This window comes from Chlamydotis macqueenii, chromosome Z (assembly GCF_036417535.1).
Source record: "Chlamydotis macqueenii isolate bChlMac1 chromosome Z, bChlMac1.mat, whole genome shotgun sequence".
Classification (NCBI taxonomy): Eukaryota; Metazoa; Chordata; class Aves; order Otidiformes; family Otididae; genus Chlamydotis; species Chlamydotis macqueenii.
Window position 1 is genome coordinate 24,489,950 of NC_141593.1, and position 25,351 is coordinate 24,515,300.

Sequence of the window (25,351 nt, forward strand, 5' to 3'; positions counted from 1 at the left end):
AAAGTGATTTCTTTTTTCTCTCTTTTTGCAAGGAGCTCTCACCCAGAGACACCTAGCTGCTTGGAGATCCCCAAAATGGAAGAGGTGAAGAATCTCATACTGTTAAAATAAATTATCTTTGTGATCTGTAGCAGGTGCTTCCCTTCTTTCAAATTCTTTTCAAAGGGACAGAATGTTAGTTTCTAATAATAAAAAGTCTTAAGATATTTCTTCTGTGGTAGGAAGCTTTTATGAGCCAGACAAGACACTGACTTGATTCCCCTTTTGGCTGAACTTGTACTCATTAATTTCTTGTTCTGGGCAGGTGGAGGGGTCCAGAATTCCAAATCAAACACTGTTAAAATATTTTCAAAATGTTTCAATAGCCATTTTCCATGAAGCACAACTGGAAGGCACAAAACAGGTGACAGTGAGGCACATAGTTTATATCTTTGCTCACTTTTTCACCTCTGACTAGTTAATTTATCTCCAAGCTGTACTTATAAAACCTTTATGTATCACCATCATTTATTTCTGGTGTGGAATAAATGTACACATGCATTTCAGCTAATGAAGGTAGTGCACAGGCAGGAACTAGCTGACAAAGTGTTCCTCATGATCTTTTAATGTACCTCTCCTCTTTCCTATACTCCCTTCAAATGTCATCTGCTCTTGTCTTCTGTCAAACTGTTGCAAGCATGAAAATAATAAATAATACATACTTCGTGTTTCAACAACTTTATGCAAGTGCTCTTAAAGTATAAGCTCTCCAGCGAGACAAGAGAAAATTTGAGTTGTAGCTCTCTCATCTTAAAACGGATGAGAAACGATTATGTTCCATTTGTGCCACATCCTACAGCCAGGGCCTGGGGGCTGAGGGAGGGAAGATCTTCCCTCAGTACACACAACACTGGCATGTTGACAGTAACAGTAGTTCTTGAAGCAGTGACCCTCAAGAGCCCACAGGGAAGCCCCCAGGAGGTACAGGTCCATCTGTTTCCCAGAGCTACCTCATCTCACACCCCAGCACCACTCCCACAACGTGGACTAGCCCCGACCCTAGCACAGTGGCAGGCCAGGGGTACAGAAACCTGATTGCAAGAAACCTTGGGAAATGTTGCCGATGCACGAACAGCTCTTCCTAGGAGGAGATGACCTTGTTTTCATTGTGCTGGGGGCTGCTGGCAGTAAAAAGGACTTGCAGCTTAATATTTCCTGTGCCCTCTGTTTGTGTGCAGGACAGAGTGGGTCCTCCCTTCCTTCTTTCAGATATTTCAAACTCTAAAGAATTTGGCTAGGCCTCCCTAGGCTCTCCTGCCTTCACTTTTGGGGTGATGCAATACCAAATTAAAATGAGAATTGTGGAAGGTGCCAGAAATCTAGCAGCTTTTTGCTGGACATGGATGCACTGGCTAGTGAGGATAGCTTTAAGGTCATTCTTGCTCTTCTGTTAACACAGAGAGAAAGCCAAAAAGGTCTTTATGTCGTCCACAGGCTCTCTTGTGCCAAAGAAAAAAGGATTGCTGGAGTGCGAAAGGGGCCGATCAAGGACTTCATAATTAAATAAAACAAATTAGCAACTGCCAGAGTCAGACACTGGTTCTAATGAAATGGTTTAGGGTAAATAAACACTCACACATTTACACATAAAACCAAAACTTGTTTGGAGGATATCAAGCCAAGCAAACCCTGTCATATTCAGGTATATATTTATATAGTAAAAATGGGCATGTTTTTCAGCTCTCGGACAAGGCAGTTCCCCTAAGTGCATCTGTTTGCTTTTTTTTTGGTTGGTTGGCTCTTTTCCTTTCTTTCCAGCTGCTCACAAGACCAATAAATGACTAAGTAACACCATTACTGTAAAACAAGCTGCACAGCACAAAGCTGTATTTACTGGAACGATGTCACATTACTGTTTCCATACCATTAAATGTTTACTTTAGGCCTTTTACAATCCTTAGAGGTATAAAGGTTATTCTTCCAGCCCCAAAGAAATGCAGTAGGAAGCAATTTTCCAAGTGCTGCAAAAAAGTTACATACACAAGTCTCATTATTTATGTACTCAACAAGAAAATTTAGCTCCCTGCCCCTCCCAGCTTTCTCAGTGAGATGCAGCAAGATTTAGAAAACAAAGAGATAAAATGTTTTGGCCTGAGTGTCAGTGAAAAGAAGAGGATGTTATTTTTCATCAATTATTCTGCATTATTATTTGATCTACTTCATTCCCTGAACATTTTAAGCAAAGCATTTGCAGAGCATAGGGTTAATACATACAAGCTGCATCATGTGTATGCCCTATTCAGCTTGATGATATGAGATTTGTGCTATATTCTTCCCTTTTCTAACAGCAGAGTGTTTTATTTTGTCTGCCAGATAGACACAAAGGGGGAATGAGTTGAGGGTTCTGAAAATCATGGAAATTAAACTCAGGCATTCAAAGGGTCTAGCTCTCACCTGGGAAGTGTTATAAAGAAATGAAAAAGCTCTGAGTATTTTGGGTTATTACTGTCAAATGTTACCTGTGGTATGCTGGCAACAGAGCTGGGGTTAATCTTAAACTCAGAGAACAGGTCACTTACATCGTGTTATGTTTGCATTGACTAAGGAACAAAAATCTTCATAGATCTGGGTCAATAAATGGTAGAACAAGATGCAACATTTATTGTGATTCTGGAAATAACAGATTTATGAGGTTGTGGCTGTATTTCATACAGCTGTATCTTACAGATCCTTGTTAGTCTTTACCTGCTTATTGCAATTTAAGCTTCCCATGTTCATCAAGATTAAAAACAAAGAGAAGAAAACTTTGACTTAAATAGCTGATTTTATGTTTGCTTTGCATTTGTATTTGGTAATTAACTTCATTCTCACTGACTGACATAATAATTAGCACAAGCTGATTTGCAACCATATTTGCAATGTATATGTGATACATTTCAATATCTTTTTTTATTTTATCATATAAAATAAAGTGAAAGTGTGAGAATTACTGTAATTTGTTCAGATACTTACATTTTACATCTATATTAACTCAGAAAATGGCAAAAGACTTCTCTAAATGATTATTTTATTTGGGTTTTGTATCAAAATGCATTGGGGTGGAAACTAAAAATCAGTTTAAATGCATAAAACTGGTTTAATTAATTGTATTTAACTGTCTTAAACATATGGCATCACTTCTTTTCCTTATAAAAAGGAAATTTATTTAAGACTAGCCAGATTAGTAAATGAACGAAGTGGATACATGATTTAACAAACTGAGAGATTAATTCCTGTCTCCAGGAGCTAATACTTATATGTCTAATATGCAGATAAATGGCTAGCAAGATTATCGGAAGTGCCTATCTGCACTAGTGCCTCATTTCCCCTGAAGTCAATAGGAGTTAGACACTTAATCTGTAGGAGGGATTTTGAAACTCCCACTGGTCATCTGTCTCCACCTCCAGGCACCAAAATATCTTTGGAAACCCGACCCCTCACCATTAGGGTTTTGTCTGTGTTATCTTCTCCACTTTTTTTATTCACAGACTAGAAGATAAAATAATCTTGCATTTTCAGCCTTCAATACATTTCTGAATTTTACATGAGCAATGCTAATTAAATTACAAAAATATTTGCTCTACCTGCTGGTTCAGATAAAACAAACATCAAAGAAAACAGGTTTTTCTGTATGGTAAAACATTTGAAAAAGAGCAAAATACAATGTTGGCATCACAGTAAAGGCAGAAAAAGTAATAAATTTCTATATTTGAAGACATAATAATTATTTTAATAAAGTCCATGCCGACATTAAAGATTTAATTTTTTCTACTAATTCCCCAAGTAGCTTTGTCTGAGCCACGGAGCAGGAGACTTTTTCTAATATACTGAAATAATACTGAGAAAATTTAAGCTTTAATAGAGGTTATTAGTGCTTTATATCTGATTTGAGTTTAATTTTTAATGCATTTAATTTGACTAGATTTTTAAATTAAATATAGACATCCATGTTTATTCTAAATTCTGAGCACATGTAGAAATTCACAGCAACCACACTGGGTGACTGGGCTGGTGGTACACTCACTGGGACATAACATCTCTCCAACTAGAATCTAAGCAGGGCACTGCAGAAAGTAGCAGTGTGAAAACCATACTTACCATCTCAAATTTGGCCTTTCAGTGCCTTCGATGTACTCTCAGGTGCTTCCTTATACTCGCGATGTTCTGCCTGAACTCTCTAACGGGTTTTGACAGCTATACCTTTTCTTTAAAAGCCTAAACGCATCAGTGCCTCTGCTTTATCCAGTAGGTCCGTGGCTCGAGCTTTCACCTTGCTTGAATTCCCTCTTCTGCCAAAGAAGGTCTCGTGAGATAGAGTCCATATAACCTTGTAAGCAGGGATTTTCTGAGATAGGAGCCCTCCCTAACCCACCTGCTGAAGTTTTACCATTTTGCATACTAATATTTTCCCATGGGGAGGTGACTTAACCACTTGGCTGCATTGTCATTCTTCTTTTTCTCTCTGCTTCAATCATTTGGAATTATTACAGCAAATATGAAGAAGCACTAACAGCAGAAAAACAGTTTTTTCCATGCCTAATATTTTCTGTGCTCCACTGTGGATGATTTCCTGGCAGGAAAAACTGTGTGTTGGCCCACATTCTTCTAAAACCAGGGCAGGTTTGGTTAAGATGTGGAGTAAAAACAGCAGCAAATAATCACTCCAAAGATGATGAAGGAATAGAAAGCCTTACTGGGATTTCTAAACTAGTCACAGCAGTGGTATATTATGTATGTTTAGCACTGTGGTATTTCTTTGCATGTCTAGAGGAATTTTCCTTGTAGTCAATGATGAAAATGTAGTGCGTATGCATTTTGAACATCTTTTGGATTAAAAAAGAGTTGAGGTGGGGGTGGTCACGTTTTCAGTTTAAGCATTCAGTCATTTGCAGATGATAAACCATCCACATGGTTTTAGATACCCAACTCACACAGCATGAACTGAACTCTAGACATATCTGTTTCTTTTCAGTGTAAAAGAAGCCTAATAGGCACAGACTAGACTCCTAATCCTCACTCAGCTTAATTTAAGCAAGATGAGACTTGCTACTAATTTGGTGTACCTGATATTTCAAGGGCTTTGTTTCCTGTTATGCTCACATTTTCTCCTGGGAATGATTGCTCCAGTATATACTTTGAAAACTTTATATATATATAAAATAATAAACTATATTTCTGAAAATAGAAAGGTTTTTATTCCTCACTGAAGACTAGAAACATGAAAATACCATTAAACTGGTTTGATCAGGCTGATTTCAGCAAAATTCTTATTGCTATAATATTTACAGTGTGACATTTTGTGGCAATTATTTCTAGCATTTCCTACACCTTGGTGCCCTGGATGTAAAAGAAAAGTAAATAGACCTCTATCTCACCTTCCTACCCCATAAATAAATTTAATAGTCTAGGAGCAGGACTTCAGTCCTAAGTTTGCTCTTAACAGGTGGATTTTGGATCCTGCAGCCAAGTCTGCAGTACAAGAGCCTGGTTCCTCAGTTTAGGTGCCTGCATTTTGACAAACAGACTTCTAGGGATGGAGGGAACTAATAAGATAGTGTGGCCTAAACTCCTGCACAAATTTCACCTACTAATTTCAACACTTAGCCTTAACTTGCAGTTAAACTAAAGTATATTTTACATAAAAATATCTGATCTTAAACACCTCCATCTCCCTTCCTATTGGTAATTTTCCCAGTAGTTAATTGCTCAGTACTTAAAATCCAGTCCCTTAGTTCAATCCTGATTTCGTCTAGTTTGAACTTGCTGTTGTATCCTCCTCCTCACTCTTTCTGATGGGTTGTGAACCTGCTGCTATTACATATTCCTTCTCTATGTAGCTTGCAAACTGACTAAATCCTTTCTCTCTTTGCTGACTAAATACCCTTAAGTTCTTGTGCTTTGCTGGGTGGACTATGTTTTCCAGGTACTGTATCACTCCCATAGATTTTTTTTCTGAGCCTTACAAGCCTTTTTTTCTCATTTTAAAGTGTAGAATTGGGCATATGATTCCAGCCTCACTCTTTCGGCATTTCTAGATGTTAAGACTCCTACACAACACTGACATGTCAGTATATTAATGGATGATACCTGCCCTCTGTCAGCCATGGTATTACAGGTAGGCTTATGTTCAGTTGATTAGCCATCACAACCCAACAGTCCTCTTCTGGGGTTACTGGTTTCCAAGTTTCAGTTTTTCACTCTGTAAGTCTGATTTACATTCTTTGCTCCTACATGTATGACCCTGACTTTTCCAGTGTTGAAATTATATATTCTGAATTAGTTTATTTCACCCAGCAATCCAAACCGCTTTACAGAACTAATCTGTTCTGATTACTTAAAATGTCAACAACATTTTTGCTACTTGCTACTTGCCAGTAGCAAGTTTTACTAGCAATTATTTTATACTTCCTCTCCGGTGATTAATAAATACATGGAATCGCTTAGGCCCAGTGAACAGATTCCTGCAAGAGCTCACCAGAAACTGCTATGTTATGATAATTACCCAATTACAACATACCAGTTTCCAAACTATTTCAATGTGCTAAACTGATACAGTACTGAGCTTTAATCACAACATAGTATGAGTTGCCAGTTGCCTTACAGTGTCAAGCTGTATCACGACAGCATGTTTATCTCTGTCAATAAAGACTACTGTCCTATTAAAAGCATACATTTTTTATCTCCCTTAGACTTTCTAAATATGGCTTCATCTTGATGCTACAGTCTACAGATACTATTTTTCTTTTTTTCCTGACTCGTGAGAAGCTTTCAGAATACCACATGCAGCACCATAAGGGATATTACCATGATCTGCTTATTTGGTGCCAGCTACTTTGCAGTCCTCCACCTTTGTGTGGTACCAACATGTTCCTGTCTGCTAAGCACTGGCAAAAATTATTTCTTCATTGGAGAATACTGTCCTGAGTGTTCATTCTCTGGTAAGAATCACAGTTTTCAGATGTGGCCAAAAAAGGAGGAATTCCCTTGGCTGGTATTTAAACTTTGCACTGAAGCATGTGATCAGTCAAACCCACACAGATGTTAGTTGATGTCCATGAGTTTCACAGTTTTGCTTTATATTGTGCCACAGAAAGGATTTAATTAAAGATGAAGTTAATAACTTAGGAATCAAGCAGGCATTGAAGACCAGTTTCAAGACATTTATATAAGAAGTGTTAAAAAACCCCGAATCTTTCAAATGAATCAGGGGAGATAAATAAGCAAATGTGTAAGTATATGTAAATATACAAAATCTACCTCCTTTTTTTCCCAAAGAGACTGATCACACGCAGCTTGATTCTGTGAGTATCTTAAACTTCAGATTTGAATTTGATATTTAACTGGAGATTTTATTACAACCTGTTATCATCAAATCTTTAATTAATTTTATTTCATTCCAATGAGAATCACTTACATTGTATTTTTACTTTAAAATAAATTGTCAATTAAAAGAAAAAAATCTGTCTCCAAGGTAGGACAAAAGGAGAGCAACCAAAATAAGGTTAGTGACAGGTTCATAATCAAAATCCCTCTCCCTACTGAGAAATAAATACTTGTGAGGATTCTCAGTGTGTTTTACAGTTTTAACGCTGTCAGGTCTCCCTTGATTGACCCCGAATAAAATCTAACTGGGAGTGACAAAAAAATATGTCCATCAACTTTGCTCATGCATTACAACATAAAAATTGACTGGAGTCATTGACTACAGGTAGCAATGAGCAAAACTACACAAGATAAATACTTTGGTTTGTGGATACTCATTCACTCCACTTTCGTCTGCCACCTTGATTTTTGGATTGGGCATTCATGGATAAAAAGTAAGTGATCTGAAAAAAACCGTGTGTGTCTTTTAAAAGACAGTATCATGTTATGTTACTCCCTTCACAGAAATTTATGTTACATGCTGTTAGACCATGGGCTAAGCTTAATGTAACATGATGCATTAAAAACTGCGCATCATGATTGCAATGTGTGTCAGAACAATGAATTGTTATATCACATATCTCTTCATTTGTAGGTAGGGGACCCATGGAAATCATTCGCAAAGGGATATATTCTCCTTTTGATGCATGCACATAAATCCCTTTTTCTCTCACTACTTCCAGCTCTTCACCTAATGGTTGGTCTGAGGTAGGAAAAACTGCTTTCAAAAAAGCCTTGAGTTAGCTAAAAAGGTTTGAATTGTAGCTTAGCATTTATTATAGGCATAGTTTAACCCTCAAACTGTATGAGAGGGCTATTTTGTAACCTGTGCTCCGCAGTACTGTAATATTTGAGGAATCACCATTGCTGCCTTCTCTATCCAGGGTAAATTGTACTGTCACTATAACTTTGCTGAAGATGAGTAGGTTTTCTTCTGATTTTATACCACAACATCCCAGTGGACTACTTCCTTTTTGCAGAAGCATGGATGAAATCAGAATCCGTCCCGATGGGGTTTGGAGAAGGTACAACAGCAGAAATGGGAACAGGCTTTGCCTCCAACTCTTCTCAGCTTCTGCCTGGTGTCTCCTTCCTTCTTTACAGAACTTCTGAATATAATCAAGCCTTTCCTGTAACAAAACACAGCTCCCACTTGATTCACTGTGTTCGGTAGGTATGTAGCAAACTCTGCAGCAGCAACCCATTTTGTCCTTGTCCCATTCAGTGGCCTGTGCTACTTGCCTGTATTTGTGGTGTTGAACAACTTTCTAAGCATTTTGAGAGGGATATTTGTGGAAGATCGTTTTGACTGGTGGTGATCACCTGATGAGAAAGTGCACCAAGAGATCTACACTACAAGGAATACTGATACTATGTTCTGTGCTCACAACCAGGGAAATTAATTCTTGTGTACTTACCTGGTGCCTACCTTTGTGCTGGCCAACTGTACAGAGGTTAATTTTATCTATTGAATACATCAAAAAAATCAAGGACATACTACTAACTTTTATTCAAAATCTAATCTTATTTATGTAATACTCTTTAGGGAGGCTGAATAAAATTTGCTTTTCCTACCACAAAAAAAAAGAGATAAAATTTGAAGACTAAATCATTTCCACATTTTGTTTTATCATAAATGAAAATGAAATTATATTGAAACTGCACAGATGGTTTTGATGGATAAACAAAATAGTATAAAAGCTCATTGAGCATTTACTTATTAAAGTAATGGTCTCAGTCCTCAGCTGAAGCAAACGTACATTTGGCACAGCTATGGCCATGGGTTTTTCAAGCTGCATAAACCAACTGATAACGGACAAGATGATGGAAACTGTCACTGGGGTTCAGTGGACTTTAGAGGTGACTACACCTCCTTCTGCAAGGTAGGCTCTGACCTCTGCAGCATAGGTGGAAGCTGCATAATACTTCTAATTTGAACTGTATCAGCTGACAAGCATGTCAGGTCTATAGTCCAAATGAACTAGTGGTATAGCATGAAACAGCACCACTGCAACTGCTCTGTTATTTATGAAACTCCCTTACTAAAGCCAAGGAAATTAATTTAAAAGTGAGGAAGGGATATGATGACAATACAGGATCAAGGAGGCTTACTATTCGCACAGCTTAGCAGTTATTTCTTAATGGTAGTCTTTAACTGGGGGACATATTAACTGGGAATTGCTAATATCAGAGGGACTTGTGCCATACTGCAATGATTTTGAGTCTGGTCTTGTGACGAAGCATGTGTGCAGCATTAACTTCTTAAGCTGGTCTTTCACAGAGAACGTTATGAGTTGTAAGAAGTGTTTTGCAGCCTGGTGTGCTCCCTTGCATGCAAATTGGGTGCACTGTGAACATTTCAGATTAAATATCTGTTACAAAGTTGTTTATGTGTGCAGAGATCTGAGCTCATCAGGTTAATCAGCTGCTTCCAGTCCTTAGCTCTAAAGTGAAATGGGAATGAGCAGTAATCACTGTGTGTGCTCTTATTCAGAAGAAATAAACAAGACTTAGCTGGATTTTTTAAACAGAAGGCATAGTACATTGGCAGTGACAATTACACTCGCTCAAGTAAATTTGTACAAAACATTTAACAAACTGCCTTGGAAGTATTCCTTATGTGGAGCCAGATGAAAGCTGAGATGACCACATGACACTGGTCAGAGGAGAGGAAGCCATATTCACAGCAGCTGCAGCTTTACACGTGAGATGTTGGGAGGGAGCAATAAAGGAGAATATATTAAGATGCATGTAAGAGTCCTACATACAGAATTACTTGCTCCATATGTCAGCATAGCTAAAGCATCAGCAAACTATGTTTAGGCACCTGCCTCTATGCAACAGTGTGCACATAATGACTCAGGGCTAATAGATCTTATGAAAAACCTTCAACTAGATGCAACACAAGCAGAATGCTGCCAAAATTAATCGAAGAATTGACAGTTTCTGTGCCACCTGAAAGGTACAATAGGATGCACAATCTTCATAATGGAGTGTATTAAACTCTTGTGTAACATCACCAATTCACATGGAAACGTATCTACAACTGATTAGACTAGAAATTGTTTTAAAAGAGTTCTCAAAAAAAAAAAAAAAAACAACACACAAAAAACCCCTTTAGCTAAAGAAGGAGTGTGTGTCCTGGAAAACAGATATCCAGACCCTGAGAAACAAAATTACTGGGTTTTAAAGTGTTAGTTTATAATTTTCAGGTATTAATACAAACATGTATTAATAATAAAGTAGATCATGCTTTTAGACACATTTTACAATATACTTCAGCATCCACCAGTAATGCTTTTTTCAAGTTATCTTCATATGTACTTAAATATGAATTCAGATTTGTTATTGTCCTGGTTTCAGCTGGGATTAAGCTAATTTTCTTTGCAGTATCCCCTGTGTTTTGGATTTAGTATGGAAATGGGTATGTGAAGAATGTTGATAACACACTGATGTTATCGGTTGTTGCTAAAGGGACCAAGGACTTGTTCAGCTTCCCAGGTTTCACTAATATGCAGGTGCAAGAAGCTGGGAGGGGTCTAGCCAGTTCAGTTGACCCAAACTGGCCAAATAAAGTATTCCATACCATAAACACTATGCTCAGTGTATAACTGGGCGTTGACTGGTATGCAGCTCTCTCTGTCTCTCACTCTTCCTCTTGCTGCTTGGGATCATTCTGGGATCACTTTTGATTTTTGTTCCATGACTGCTGCTCAGGATGGGCTGTATTGGCTATCGAGTCATTGGGTGGTGAGAAATTGTGCATCATTCAGCTTGTGTATTTTATTACCCCTACATGTTATTATAATTATTTTTATATATATATATATATATAGTTATTTCTTCCTTTGCTATCCTAGTAAACTCTCTTTATCTCAATCCATGAGTTTTCTTTCCTATTCTCTCTCCCATCCCCCTGGGAAGGGGAAGGGTGAGCAAGCAGCTGCATGGTACTTGAGTGCTGACTGGGGCTAAACCACAACAGGTATATCATAATCTGTTTAGTTACCTGAATTAGCTGTAAGAAAACAATTGTATTCTACTTCTAAAATTTAGTAGCTGAGTCTAAACACTGTCAGTCACACAAGTCAATGTTTCAAGGCTAGAAAGGAAACATTTGCAGCACTTGGAAACATGAGTTACTTTTTTTAGTACTGCTCCTTCTAGGTAATTTTTATTTTTGTACTGTTATTTGCTGTTGGCCTTCTCACTTATGGGACAACTATGTCAAATACAGAAATGAGATCAAAGACTATTTTTTGAAAAAAAAAATTATATGTATGTGGATGGTGGTAATGCAGCTTTTCTTGCAGCAACGTGTATTTCCAAAGCATATGTAACATAAGTGGAAATCATGCTGCCTTGGAATTGTTTAGATAACAGCTTCAGCCCCAGCATGAGTTGATACAGCTTTCTAAAGCCAAAAGTGAGTTTGTGTCGAAGTAAGTGGCTGCATTTTCCCTTATACTTGCCAGGATGCTGCTGTCCTTCCTCTTCCTCCTGCATGGGTGATGGCAGGTTTGCGTATCAAATACAAAATACATCTCTGAACTTGTCTCTAGGCTGTAGTTGTCCATGGGGTTATGCAGGTTGTGAATTTTGGGACCTGCGTCTCCCAGCAGAGACAACCTACAGAGCCAAGGCTGTGTGTGGGCTGGCATGGCTTGCAGGTCCTCAGAGAGGCTTGCTGGGCTCTGTAACAGGGGTCAGATTTGTCCTCCTCTGCAGATAAGACACCACTCCATGGACTTGAGTGATTTTGGCCCTCCCTATGCCACATCTGAACAGGGTCCAATGGTGTCAGCTACACTCCCACAGCTGCTGGCTGATGACTTGTAACTGGCACCTCACAAAAAGCAACGTGACATCCTCCCTTACAGCCAGCTTTTCTCAAGAGATATCAGTCATTGATAGCGGCAAGAGTCAGGGCAAGCAGCTAACACAGGACAAAAGGATGTGGAAAAAAAAAGGCCTCTGCAGACCTTCCTGAACTGTACTCCACTGAAGCTACACTTACCTTTATTATTTACTGAATGAAGCTACTTTTATTCTTTCTTATTGATTTAAATGCCCATTCATTGGAAGTTCTTTCAAACACTGGCCTAAAAGGTTTTTTTTTTTTTTCTAGAGTTTGACCTTTGAAATGGTTAGCCTCAACTCAGTATAACCACAAAGGAAAACAGCCCTTGAACCATCAGTCGGTTTTAACTCTAAGTCTGAGCTGCCAGTGCTAACATTGCTTTTTTATTTGTTTCTACTAGTCAGCTGACACTAAGAGGACAGACAGACTCTTTTAGAGATCTTTGGTAGAATGACGACAGCACCAAGTTGTAGTTACAATTAAAGCTTTATTTTCTTAACAGGATTTTATTAGTAGTATAGCACAGAATTTAACTCACAATTTTTTTACAATGCAAGTTATAGAACACTGGAACAGGTTGCCCAGAAAGGTGGTGGAAGGCCCATCCCTGGAAACATTCAAGGCCAGGCTGGATGAGGCTCTGAGCAACCTGATCTAGTTGGGGATGTCCCTGCTCCTTGCAGGGGGATTGGACTAGATGACCTTTGAAGGTCCCTTCGAACCCTAACGATTCTATGATTTGAATATTAGAATGGCACAAGATTCCTACAAGCAGAATCAGTGTAGTACAATTTGTAAGTAGCGTAATACAGAATTTTATGACACAACTTGACTTATGGTTTCTAATCACCAGAACTCTCTGCAGATTGGCTTGGATCTTAATACTTGGGGTGCTGTATCAATACAAGGCATAATCTAGACTCAAAAAATCACATGAAAGAATACGAGTCACTCCCTCGGTCCCTGGAGGAACTCCCCCCCCCCCCCCCCCCCGGTGGAGTCGTCCCTGCCCACCGGGGGGTCCTGGGTCTCACTCTCCCACAGCAGTTCTGGTCCAAGTTCTCCCTTAGGACTTATAACTGCTTGGTTTTACAGACAGTGCTCTGGGTGTGGCGTCATCAACACCGGGTTGGCCTGGTGCCTGGGACCTTCTGGATCAACAAGGAAGGCAGCAACCGGCCTGGTGTCCAGGAGCCATAAAGCCGGTAGGTTCATCTACTGGGTGCACAGGACCTTCAGGGCCTCATAATGGGGGGAAAGGGAAGGAATACATGACCCGCTCAGTCCCAGAGAGTGGCTGCTTGCCTTATAAAATGGTCTTAGTTATGCTAACTACATTACCAGGGGTCAGGAGCAGGGGCTACCGCTCACACCCCACCCCCTGGCACCATCATGGTACCAGTCACCCTTTCTCAGAATAAGTCCCATTGCTGTATGTGGGGGTGGATTTGCACTTGTTTTGCGTGCGCGTTTTTGTGAACAAACGGTGAATGTCACTTAGCGGCTAGAGGGGCGCCGCCGCCCGCCGTAGGCCCGCCAGGCCCAACCCGGCCCGGCCCCGCCGGTCGCTATGGGGACGGCGCCACCACCCCCCCACCCCGCGCAGCCCGGACGCCTCCAACTGGGCCGGGTGTGGAGGGGGGCACGCGGAGCTCCTCCCCTGCTCCCTGTGGTATCGCCCAGGCTGGCGGTTCGGCGCATGCGCGGGGTCGGCGTGCGCAGTCACGCCGTTGCGCCGCACGATCCGCATTTGCGCAGCCGCCGCCATGGCCGATGCGCGCCTGAGGCAGATCAAGATCAAGACCGGCGTCGTGAGGCGGTGAGTGAGCGCGGCGTGGTGGGGGGCACCGCGGCAGTTGGGAGCCGTTGGAGGGGCGGCTGAGGGGCCGTCCCGAGGGGGCGAGCGGAGAAACAGGCTCGGCCCCGCTGCGAGCTCTGCGGGCAGCCCCCTCCGCCTCGAGCGGCCCCCGGGGGCTGCGGCGGGCCGGACGGAGGGAGCCGCCAGCGGGGTTCGGTTCGGTGCGGTGCCGGCTGCGGGGCCCGGGGAGTTGGCGGCGGTGTTGTTGTGCTGGGTGGGGCTGCCGGGGTGTGCCGGAGGGCGGCCCTGGCACAAGTTCTGCCATGGCTGCCGGCTCCTTCCCCTCGCCCACCCTCCTCAGGAGCAGGCCTTTCTTTCCCGGGACGACAGTTAAGTGGGGAATTTGTTCCGTTTCGTTAATGATTTTGAGAGCCAAGGGGAGTCAGGCTGCTTCGTCAGCGTGCAGGGCCGTCTCGCCGGATACCTTGCCGAGGCATGAAGTTTTACTTATTTTACCGAAACAAATGCTGGATGGGTTATTTCTGATTCGAAAGTTCACACGGCGAAAATGATGGTAAATTTATCACCTGAGTCTCGATTTTATCTAGTTTTAACAGCCTTAACTTTTAAGAAATGTTGCAGTTTATCTGTCTGAATTCCTCTGACTGCAAGCGCAAGGCTCTGATGCTATTTGGTCACGGTGGGGTTTCTTAAGGCTACAGCGTACAAAGACGGCCCTGGCTTTGGCAGAGGCAGGAATTGCCATGTGTGCCAGGTCAGGATGTTAAGCAGTCCAGTTCCATACAATCAACTTTGTGTTATGACTTCCCTAATTCCAGTTAGTAGAAGTCTAACAGTAAGACGGGCCCACTTGCTAATACCTGGTTAGCTTTGAAAGATTGGACTTGAAGACTAGGAAAGTAAAATGGATACAGATTTATTGTTCTATTTGTGCTAGATAAAGGCATTTTTGAGTTCCTAGGCTCCAAATGAGGAGCAGTTCTCAAGTACTGCCGCAGGCAGAAAATTGATTATACGATTGTAAGATCCTATTTCTTGTCACTATACAGGGCATGCAAATCATGAACTTGTGTGTTATTTTTAAGCTTAACAGCTTTAGTGCGGTCTTACTGAGTGGCTTGGTGATTGCCTTTTCCTTTGAGTTCGTTTCATGACCTGTGTTATGGTTATTGGCTTTGCTGGATGGGAACATTGTAAATGTCCTCTGTGCACTTTTAAGTGGATGGTGTTTTGTGTCAGTTTTTGTAGACAAAGTATTCTGAGGTATTGGGAAGCTAGAATTACTTAGGTTAACACTTCTTTTTTTTCAGTCTGTGTATTCTTCTTGCTAGCTAAAAATATAACTGATTTGTCTACAGACTTTTGAGGAAGCTGTTTTATATAATAAGACACAATTTTGTAGAATTTGTAGAAGTTTCACTTCTGGCTTATTGCTGCTGTTTGATAGTTTCACTGAGAGAACTGTGTGGTAATACTGAATAGCATTTCAGGTGGCCAATGTTTGGTGATAAGTCATCACAATATTTAGTTGAACCAGCTTTTCCCTCATGTTTGTAGACTGGGAAACAGTCAGGGGCAAGTCTTTACTAGGCAATGAACAACTGTGTGGGGACCTCAGCAGAGCTAGGGCAGGCCTGCCTGTTCACGTGGTGAATGCTGTACCATGTGGCTAAGTCTCCTCAGATCTGGAAGTGGCCTAGTGATGCTAGCATGATTATGCAGGTAACTGCATGTGGAGCTAGCTCAGTGCCTGTATGCCACTGTCCATAACGCTTCTAATTTTGAGATTAGCTTGCATGTTCTTTTTCTCAATTTTTCTGCTTCTAGAGCTCAAGCAAGTCTGAAAGACCTGAGAACAAGACATTAAAACTTAGTAGTGCTTGTTGTCTTGTGTGAGCAATTTCTTTAGTGCTTAGTGTGGCTCTGCTGTTTGTTCTCTTGATTTATGGAAGTCTATGGATGCTGGTTTTGATTTTATTGCAACTTGTTGCATCCAAGTTAAAGAGTAGCTGGGTTAAATTCCACCGGATATTAGTTCAGTCCCCATGATAGCAGAATGATACTAAAACAATTCAAATTATATACAGTTAAAATTGACATACACAAAGTTTCTAATGTTTCTATTTAGTTCCTAATAGCACCCTTTCCCTGGTGTTATACTCATGTTCTTTTGCTGGCCCTCTGGGTCCTGAGGTCACTGGCTCAAGCAAGTCATCAGCATCCCAGATCTTTTGTTGAGAGGAGTATGATGTTGATTGTTTTCCTAGAGTCTGCATATAGAAATGCATCTTAAAAAAAAATCCACATCTTAGTTTTTCTTCATTGTTTTTGCATGCCACATTTTATCTGAATTTACTTCGTATGGTGTATTTTTACATGTGTTTGAATAGTCTTTCTTTGTTATCCTAAAACTGTTTTTAATTGTCTCTCAGGGTTGCATTTCTTTAACCAATATTTGAGCAATATTGGTGAGTTGTTTATAGCACTGGGGTATTTCAGCATCTTCCTGTGCCTGTGTTTTCAAGGGCGCTGCTTTCCATCCCATCCTCCTGCTCTCATCAGATTTGATCTTTTAAGCTGCTTTGTTAATTCTAAGTCAGAGATAAGTCATTTTTATTAGTAACAAAAATCAATACAATAATGGTATACCACACAATTGTACAAAGCTGAGCAAAAATGAAAACAAATCAGGTAATTGTCACCTAGTCATAATAGTGTTTACAGTTAAACAAGTAAAAAAACCTCCAGGCTGGTCATTACAAGTCCAGATGAAGTCTGGCTATTCCTGAGAACTGTTTTGTGAGCCTGATACAAATCCTATGGCCTTTTACAAACAATGCTTAATAAGTATGTTTCAGGGGTATTGTATACGTGGGCATTCCTCTGAGCTGAAACAATTATCACTTGTGATAGAAGACTTGGTGTTGATCCATGATGGCTTATGCTAATCTACATCTGAGGGGCTGTGTTACAGCCTCCTCCTTTATGCCCTTTACGAGGAATTAGGTGGCCACCTGTCTGTGTATTTCAGGGAGCTGATCCACTGAAAAATAACCAGGACTAAAAAAAAAAAAAAAAAAAAAATGTTAGTTTGAAGGATGAGGCCTGCCTCAGCCAGCTCACCACACAACTGTACACGTTTCAGGGCTGGTTAAAGAAAGGGATGAAAACATTCAGGGAAATTACACAAATATAGTCAACAGGATTCAGATTTGCTTTTGGAGAACGGCTGTGTGAATAAGCAAGTAAACTTAGCTTGTGTGTGTTTGTGTGGTAACAATATGCACATCTACATTTACTCCATAGCAGCTAGCATACCGTATGTGAAGGTAACTTTAAGAAAAAAAAAAAGAGACAATTCATGTTATCTTACACTCCCTGTGAGGAAGATGATACAGCCACAGCTCCCACTTCTGTGATGGTTGCAGGCAGATACAAGGAGAGATGAGGCTCTGTCCCACTCCACCCTTCCTTTTCCAGCTAGAAGCCTAAGTCTGTACTCTCTACAACAGTAGGCAAGCATGTGACTTGAGTCAACTTAAGAACATTAACATTGTCTTCTTATTTTGGACTAGAACTACTATATAGGTATTTATTCCTCGTGTGTGAGAAGACTCACATAGAGGCATATTAAACATGCCATAAAGTGACTGACTTAACACTTCAATTAATTTTCCTTAGTTTTTTTTCCATGTTTGCAGTTTAGAAAAGTAATTTAATTTAGCCTGTAATATTAAGGTTGAAGTATTAGTACTTTATACTAATATATTAGTACTTTATACTAAAATACTGATTTTCAAGCAAGTTTAATGCTCACGCTGTAAGAGTATATTAAAAAAAAAAAAGAGATGGGTCCAGAACCATTAGGATGTATTGAACTTTTTCGACATGTCACTTGTTTTGTTCTTTTTAATCATCTGCTGTAGCACATTCTTTTCTCTCATTAGTTACCTAACTCATCACTTTTTTCAAACTAAGAACAGAGCAGCTGTTCTGCTTTGGGATTTTCTTAGCTGTAGCTCATAAATTCTTTGTGCACCCCTTTCAAGACACTGTACATTGTAAGCTGTGGGTGCTTTACTTGCCTTCATGTTTCTTACATTACTGTGTAGCAGTGAAAGAAATTTAAACTAGGAATGGGGAGAAACTTTTGCTTTTTTTTTTTTTTTGACAAATCTGATAGCCAGGCTCTTGGTGATGGCACACTTGTAATTAAAAAAAAAAAGTAGATTTGAGAGCATGAATAATAATGTTTACTGTATTTGTGGCTTATGTCATAACAAGCTGTTGTGGTTTAACCCTAGTCTACAATTGAGTACCATGCAGCTGCTCCCTCCCCCTCCCCTTCCTCAGGAAGATAGGGGAGAGACTCAGGAAGAAAGGAAAACTCATGCATTGAGATAAAGACAATTAGGATGGCAAAGGAAGAGATAATAGTATTTATATAGATAATGGTAATAAAATATAGGGATAAAATTAACGAAATGAATGATGCAGTTTCTCACCATCTGATCACCAATACAGTCCATCATGAGCAACAATCACAGAACAGTTTTGAGCAGCAAGATAAAGAGCAAGAGCGTTTCCCACCAGCCAGCCCCCACTTATATACTGAGCATGACATCTATGGTATGGGATACTTTCTTTGGCCCGTGTGGGTCAACTGTACAGGCTGTATGCCTCCCAGCCTCTTGCACCTGCATATTAGCAAAACCTGTGAAGCTGGAAAAGTCCTTGGTCTCTTTAGCAACAACACATCAGTGTATTATCAACATTCTTCACATAACAATTCCCATACTAAATCCAAAATACAGGAGTTACTAGGAAGAAAATTAGCTCCATCCCAGCCAAACCAGGACACAAGCAATACTTCTGATTTAATCACTACAAAATAGTCCTATTCTCAGTAAATCCAAGCTTGGACAACCTGCTGGATAGTGAGGGAATTGATTAGAAAAAAAGACTTCTACAAATATCTTATTCTCATTTCAGATTGGCAATGACTTTAAAAACTACTGCAAACAAAGTAAGTTGGGTCATGTGAAAATAGCACTGACATTTGCCCATAGTTTCCATCTGATTAAGTGGAAGTGACACCAGTAGATTAGAATGAGACTAAGACAATTCACATTGCAATTGTGTTAGTTTAACTTTAACAATCTTTTAACACTCTTGTTTAAATGTGGCTGACGTACCATAATTACAAATCTACGAGCCTCGATTATAGAATTTTACATTGTGAACCTACGGGGAAAGTGTATTGATTTTTGTGAAGCAGCTCTTTTTTAAAACTACCTTTCTAAAACTATGGAATATTCCTAAGATTGTTCTTTTGCCTTTTATGCTGGTGTTGATACTGTTTTTTTTCCTCATAAAATATCATCATATTGCCATGCAATTTACACAGTGATTTTTATTTTTCTTTCCCCTCCCCAAGCACAGAAAGTTCTGCAAGTTACACAAAACTGTTGCTCTATTTTTAATTATGAATTTAAACAGTTATTTTAAATTTAATTATTTTACTGTGCAGGATACATTTTGTGCAAGTGAAGTGTAAGTATTGCAGAGAATGTAGATATTAATTTTGCTCTATGGTGACTGTTGCTACTTCAAGCACAAAAATAGCTAATTTTCTTTATTAGTCAAGAAATTTGCCATTTCTGGTGTAAATCACAAATTTACGGTGAAGACGTTCAGTATTCTGCCCATCATATGAATGGTTGCTTTCTTGCTTGTTTCCCATTAGCCATAGGCACTAGCTCTGATTCTTAGCATCAATATATTGATAACAAACTAATATCTTCTTTCTTTATTCTTGTTATAATTAAAAAATCGTATACAACAGCTGCTTGTTAGCTCAATGGAAGTGCTGAGATATCCTATATTATACAGGTATTGAGAAGTGATCTGCAGAACTGCTCAGCTGTACTGAGTCAGCATGATAAAGCAATTTAATGTGTGTACACTGCACATCCAAGTGCTCAGGGATTCAGGAGGGTGAATATATTGCATGCACTGTTGGATACAAGCTGACTCTATCCAAATTAAATAACTCTTCTCAGAACATTGGACCATTGTGCACTGTCTAGGGTTGCGACCAGCTTGGTCCGGCAGTCATAAGCTTGGGTGTAGTAGTAGCCAAATGGGGTTACTGTAGTCCACAGCTACTTAGGTGTGTCTTAAGTACCTTCTGTAGTGTTCCTGGCATCAGGATTGGATACAGAAAGTCCTGAGTTGTCGCTGCATTTGAAGGATGCTTTGGTTTTTTAGGCTTACTAACTTAGTCTCTCTCCAGTGTAAAAACTGCTTTGTGTGAACTGGCTGAGAAAATAGTGCACCTGCATTTACATAGCGCTGTCTGAGCTAACATCTGTGGCATATATAGTCACCAATCCAGATAATTAATTGAAGGGTAATTGCAAGTTTACTCTAGTCTCCAGAAACAAATCTACTTGTTTGAAGGAGTTCCTATTTCCCTGTGTTTCTCAATGCATACTTTCTTTTAAACTTTGGGAATGCCAAACAGTGCCCTCGTATATCATCAAAGGCTGTGAGAAGAGCACAGTAGTTGCTGTGAAAATTACAAAGTGGGTTTTTTTTGTTTTGTTTTGTTGTGGGGTTTTTTTAATGGTTTTTATTTATTTTGTTTTACCTTTTGAACAGACCTAAACACTCATTCCCTTTTAGAAGCATCTCACAAATCTGGATTAGTAATGGTCAGGTCTTTTAACAGATTGCTTCCTTCACCTTCCTTCCTCCATTGCATTACCTCTTCTAAAAAAATAAATAAAACCTCTAGTGAAATGCCTGATTCTGGCATCTCTTTGTTTTTGTGTTCACAATTATCTTCTGCCTCCTGAGGCAAAAGTCTCTTGTGCATGTCCCTGCTGACCATAGTAGTCTATTGATGTCATCATTTTAATTGGTAAAACTGTTGCACACCAGGTTTATCACCAGAGGTGTCAGTAATTATGGTATATTAAGGAGGAAGGATTTTCTTTTTTTTTTTATTTGGACAAGAACGTATGCAAAACTGGCTTTGCAACCTTAAATTCTTTAAGTAGTCTTTCCAAAGTTTGAAATACAGTAGTTACAGTTGCTTGGCAACCCTAGTTTGGTGCTATTATGCATGTTTAGTACTGTTGTCTTGTTCTTGATTGTACATACTTTTTTCATGGCATTCTCATGGCATGGAGACACATATTCACCTGTGTGGATAGAACAGTTATAAAGAATCATTATGTTCTGAATTATAATGTGAATCTATAGGAAAAATTTTTTAAAAAATAATATATTAAATTTATGGTAATCCAGTTGTATACAGAACATGAGTTACAACTGCCCTATCAACCATAATCCATCTGGGTTTGACTTGGAGTTAAGTATTATTAAATTATGTGTACCATACAGGTGGAAATCTCATTCAGGATCGGGAGGTGCATCATGTTTTCTTTAAACTGTATTCATAATATGACTGTAGTTCTATTTAATTTTGCTTACTACTGTAATGCTTCCAATTGGTTATCCCCAGTTGGGGTGGGCTGGTGGCAGGTAGGGTAGGGAGAAAGCAGATTCTATGCCTTTTCTCCAAAACAAAGATCTTGATTGAATATGGTGACTGGGTTATAGAGGGCTAAATGAAGTGGAGATCTACAGTAACTCCAATTGTTGCCACAACAGAGGCCCAATTTCTTCCTTCTCTAGAAGTAAAGTTCTGAGGCTCCTTAGCATTTACAACTCTCAACTTCTGTCCCATTCCATTCCATGCCATTCTCTCCTGGAATTTTTGCTGCTCCAGGGACTCTTTGGGATGGGCTGATAAACTTTTCACTTCTCTCCATCTCTGGTCTTCAGCCCATCAGAAATGCTCTTTCAACTGTCTTGGTGGAGTAGCCCTTTTCTTCTTTGCCCCTGGCCATCTAAGTTGTTTCTTGCAGTACTTCAGCAAAATTTTCATCCCCAGCCAGCATCTTCTGATTTTTGAGTAGTCCATAACTTAAGAGCTTTCATCCTGGTTGCATCTATTGGATTTTTCCATTCCTCTGCCCCGCTTCATGCTCCCACTGGCTGCTGGTATTTGGGGATGCCTTAGCCAGGCAGACTTTCTCAGCAGGGCAAAAGGGGAACTTCAGTTGTTGCTGAAGATTTTTAAATATCTGTAGGAACGTATTGCAGGTGCAGGGAAATAACTGTGTTGAGAGGCAAGGACAGCAAGTGAAGCCGTGGAGGTTCAGAAATCTCTAGTAACAGAAATGCTATAAAAATGTTAAAATCAAGATTTTTTTAACATGAAATAATTTTCTGACTTAAAAAAAAAACCCTGTAACTGATTCTTATAGTCTTCACAGTAATCCCTGACAAAAGCGAAGCTTGCGAAGTTAACCTGAAATGTCAGGGTAACTCAGTTCTGTAAGCTGTAGATGCAGGAGGGGCTAAAAATGATGTGTATACTTGATGTGGTTAGATCTTGACCCTTAAAAGATAGTTTCTCTTTTAAAATTATTTTGTCACTATCAAGAAAATGAACTAATAAACTTGAGATCCTGTCCAAATCAGAAAGTCCAAATCACGGTACATAACTGTGTCAAGTATTGTACTACTTTCCTCGTTCCTTCATCTTCCTTCCTTTACTTTTCCTCTTAGGCCTCAGTCTGTAAAGCATGTGTGCTTATGTAGCCTTAGTGAACCCAAGAACACCTCTAAGAAATCTGCAATTTTGGAACTTGATAATTTAAGCTCTGCAGGTAGTGATTACCATAGTGCCAGTGTTACTGCAGTTGTTGAATTACTTGTGTTAGAATTGTGCAAAGTGTTAATACATGGAGTTTATTACACTATAACGAAAAAAAAAAGCTGGACCCTATACAGTTACACGATTATGGATTTTTAGATTTAAACTATGTCAGCATAGATATTTCATTATTTAGTCAATACGTACTGCCAGCTTTGGGTCTTCTGTGTGCTTAGGCTGAATCCATGTCATATTAGCATACACCATGGTTAATAGTAACATTAGTTTTTAAGAGATGGCATGTCCTTTCAATAGTGAAGCTCTTCAATAGCAAAACTGAGGAATTCCTTCTCATCTTCAGAGCTCTGCTGAGCTTGCTTAGTCCAGCCAGGGAAGTGTTTCTTGTGTTGATTTTTCTACTGCTGGAAAACTGTCTTTATTTGGTGGCTTAAGCACATAGGTGTCATTCTAGCTAGTGTAGAATCTGATTTGTTGGCAATTGCTGGAGGTTGGGGGAAACATGAAGACTACTAGTGTTTGCTTGCTCCGTCCTTGTACAATTTTACCATTTTCATTCTAGGCATGTAGTTCCTGCTGTGGCTCAGGAAGGTAGAATTTCTATCTACCTAGTAGATGGAAATATCTAATATTTCTTAATCTTAATATCTTAAGGATATTAAGGATCTTAATATCACTATGTTGTGCATACTTTTTTTTTTGTCTGTCAACCTTCAGATAAATCATGAGCCTTTCCTATGATCAGAGAGGTAGATCTGCTTGCTGTTGATGCAGCTACAGGAGATGATGCTAGCATTGGTGTACAAAGACCAGAGCAGGAATATATGTACCTTTGGGAAGTGAGAAAGGAGGGGAATTTGGGCATCTTTCAGGAGCAGCCAGAAGTTAGAACAGTCTAAGTCACTTGCAGCTGTGCACCCTGAACAGACTGGGAGTGAAGTCTCTTGAGAAATGAATGTCATCCTAAATTTGGAAGTCTCATTTTCCTCTCCTTCTCTTTAGTTCTCTGGTCTCTGATGCTAGTCAGACCTTTTGCTGAGCTCATGCAATTTGCTTAACCCAGGAGAAAAACTACAGCTTTTTTTTTTTTCTTTTTTTTCCCCCCCGTGTTAATTTCCCGCTGTTTTGGTGAACAGAATTGGCTCATGGACAGATTGTTTGAGCGTTAGTGCTGACAGAGGTGTATACTGGGGCAGGAGAGGAGCACACTTCTGTTCAGTGGTCATCAGCTTTTTGACTGCCTTGAATCATCTTGTGTTACTTTGCTCTTCAGCTTGGGAGCTGAAGCAGTGGAGAGAAAGTGAGTAGAAGAAAACAGACAGGGAAGTAAATCATAATGGTATGGAAAAGGTACTTAAGCAACTTTTTTTTTTTTCTTCTACTTTAAGATTCTCTCAACCCCTTTGAGCTCTTCTGGGTTTAATCTGCAGCTTTAAAGTAATAAGATTGTGTTTTTTACACGGAACACGCAAATTGTGAAATTGATTGTTAAGTGATGTGAAAGTCAAACATGTAAAGGATTTTAAAAGGGCAGCAGCCACAACCAGGAGCTGACCTATTGTCTATTAAACATTGATGGTTTAGTTTTGTTCTTCAGTGTTAAAGAGTCCTTAACTTGATTTCTAGAGGCAGGTATAACACAGGAAATGTCACTTTAGACTTGATTTGTTTCTTTATACTCTTTCCCTAGTAGTTAACTACTGTCTGGCACTGGGGACAAGGTGCAGAATAATTGGATCTTATGTTTCTTCTTTTTCATTTTGAAAGACTAGGAGAAGCTAGCAAAATACTATAATTTTGCTTGGGTTATTTTTTTCCTGTTTCTAGGGGCAGAGACTTCTGCTTCAGGGTCCTTAAAAAGTAACTGAGGAGTACAAGCTTATTGTCAGTAGATTTAAACAAGGTATGTGGGAGTCTTCACTTCTATTGACGTCTGAAAAGAGCTATTATAAATGAAGACTTGAAGTATGAGAATAAGCTAATATTAGCTGCATGCTGGTTTTGTCAGTTTTTATGTATTTAACTTTGAGTGTCCAAGGAGAGGAAGGACTTGAGAATTTTTGGTCAGTGGATTTCTTTTGAAAGGGGGAAAACAAAAGGAAAACTTCAGTCCCTAGTTAGTACCTTAATTATGTACCAGATGCCTCAAATCAAAAGCTCTCATACACTCCCTGATAGTCCAAGGAACTGTAACACTTACTAGAAGGCAGAATAGGATGTGGAAACTGTAACAAAATATGTTTAAAAATGAATCTTACTTACAGAATTTGCATTTTTTTAACCTCTAACCCAACTGCAAAGTATATTATCCCATTAATTTAGAATGTAGCTGTCTCTTTGTTCTAATGTTTAAATAATTTACTCTTTATAGCGATTTTGTTAATTTAAAAAAAAAAAAATCCTTACTATCTTAAAACTTGAGACCTTAAGATTGAAGTGTGAAGAAAAAGCTTTATGGCCAGACTCCTTAGAGTGAATAGGG

General features: G+C 39.5%; 1 protein-coding gene across 1 annotated transcript in view; it reads left to right on the plus strand.

Moving 5' to 3' along the window:
- The first annotated feature begins 14,003 nt into the window (after window positions 1-14,003).
- The window catches only part of TBCA (tubulin folding cofactor A), a 34,185-nt gene continuing 22,837 nt past the window's right edge, over window positions 14,004-25,351 (plus strand). The window contains exon 1 of the mRNA XM_086770567.1: window positions 14,004-14,120. Coding sequence (XP_086626693.1) covers window positions 14,068-14,120 — 53 coding nt within the window. The 5' untranslated portion in view covers window positions 14,004-14,067. The remainder of the gene's footprint in view (window positions 14,121-25,351) is intronic.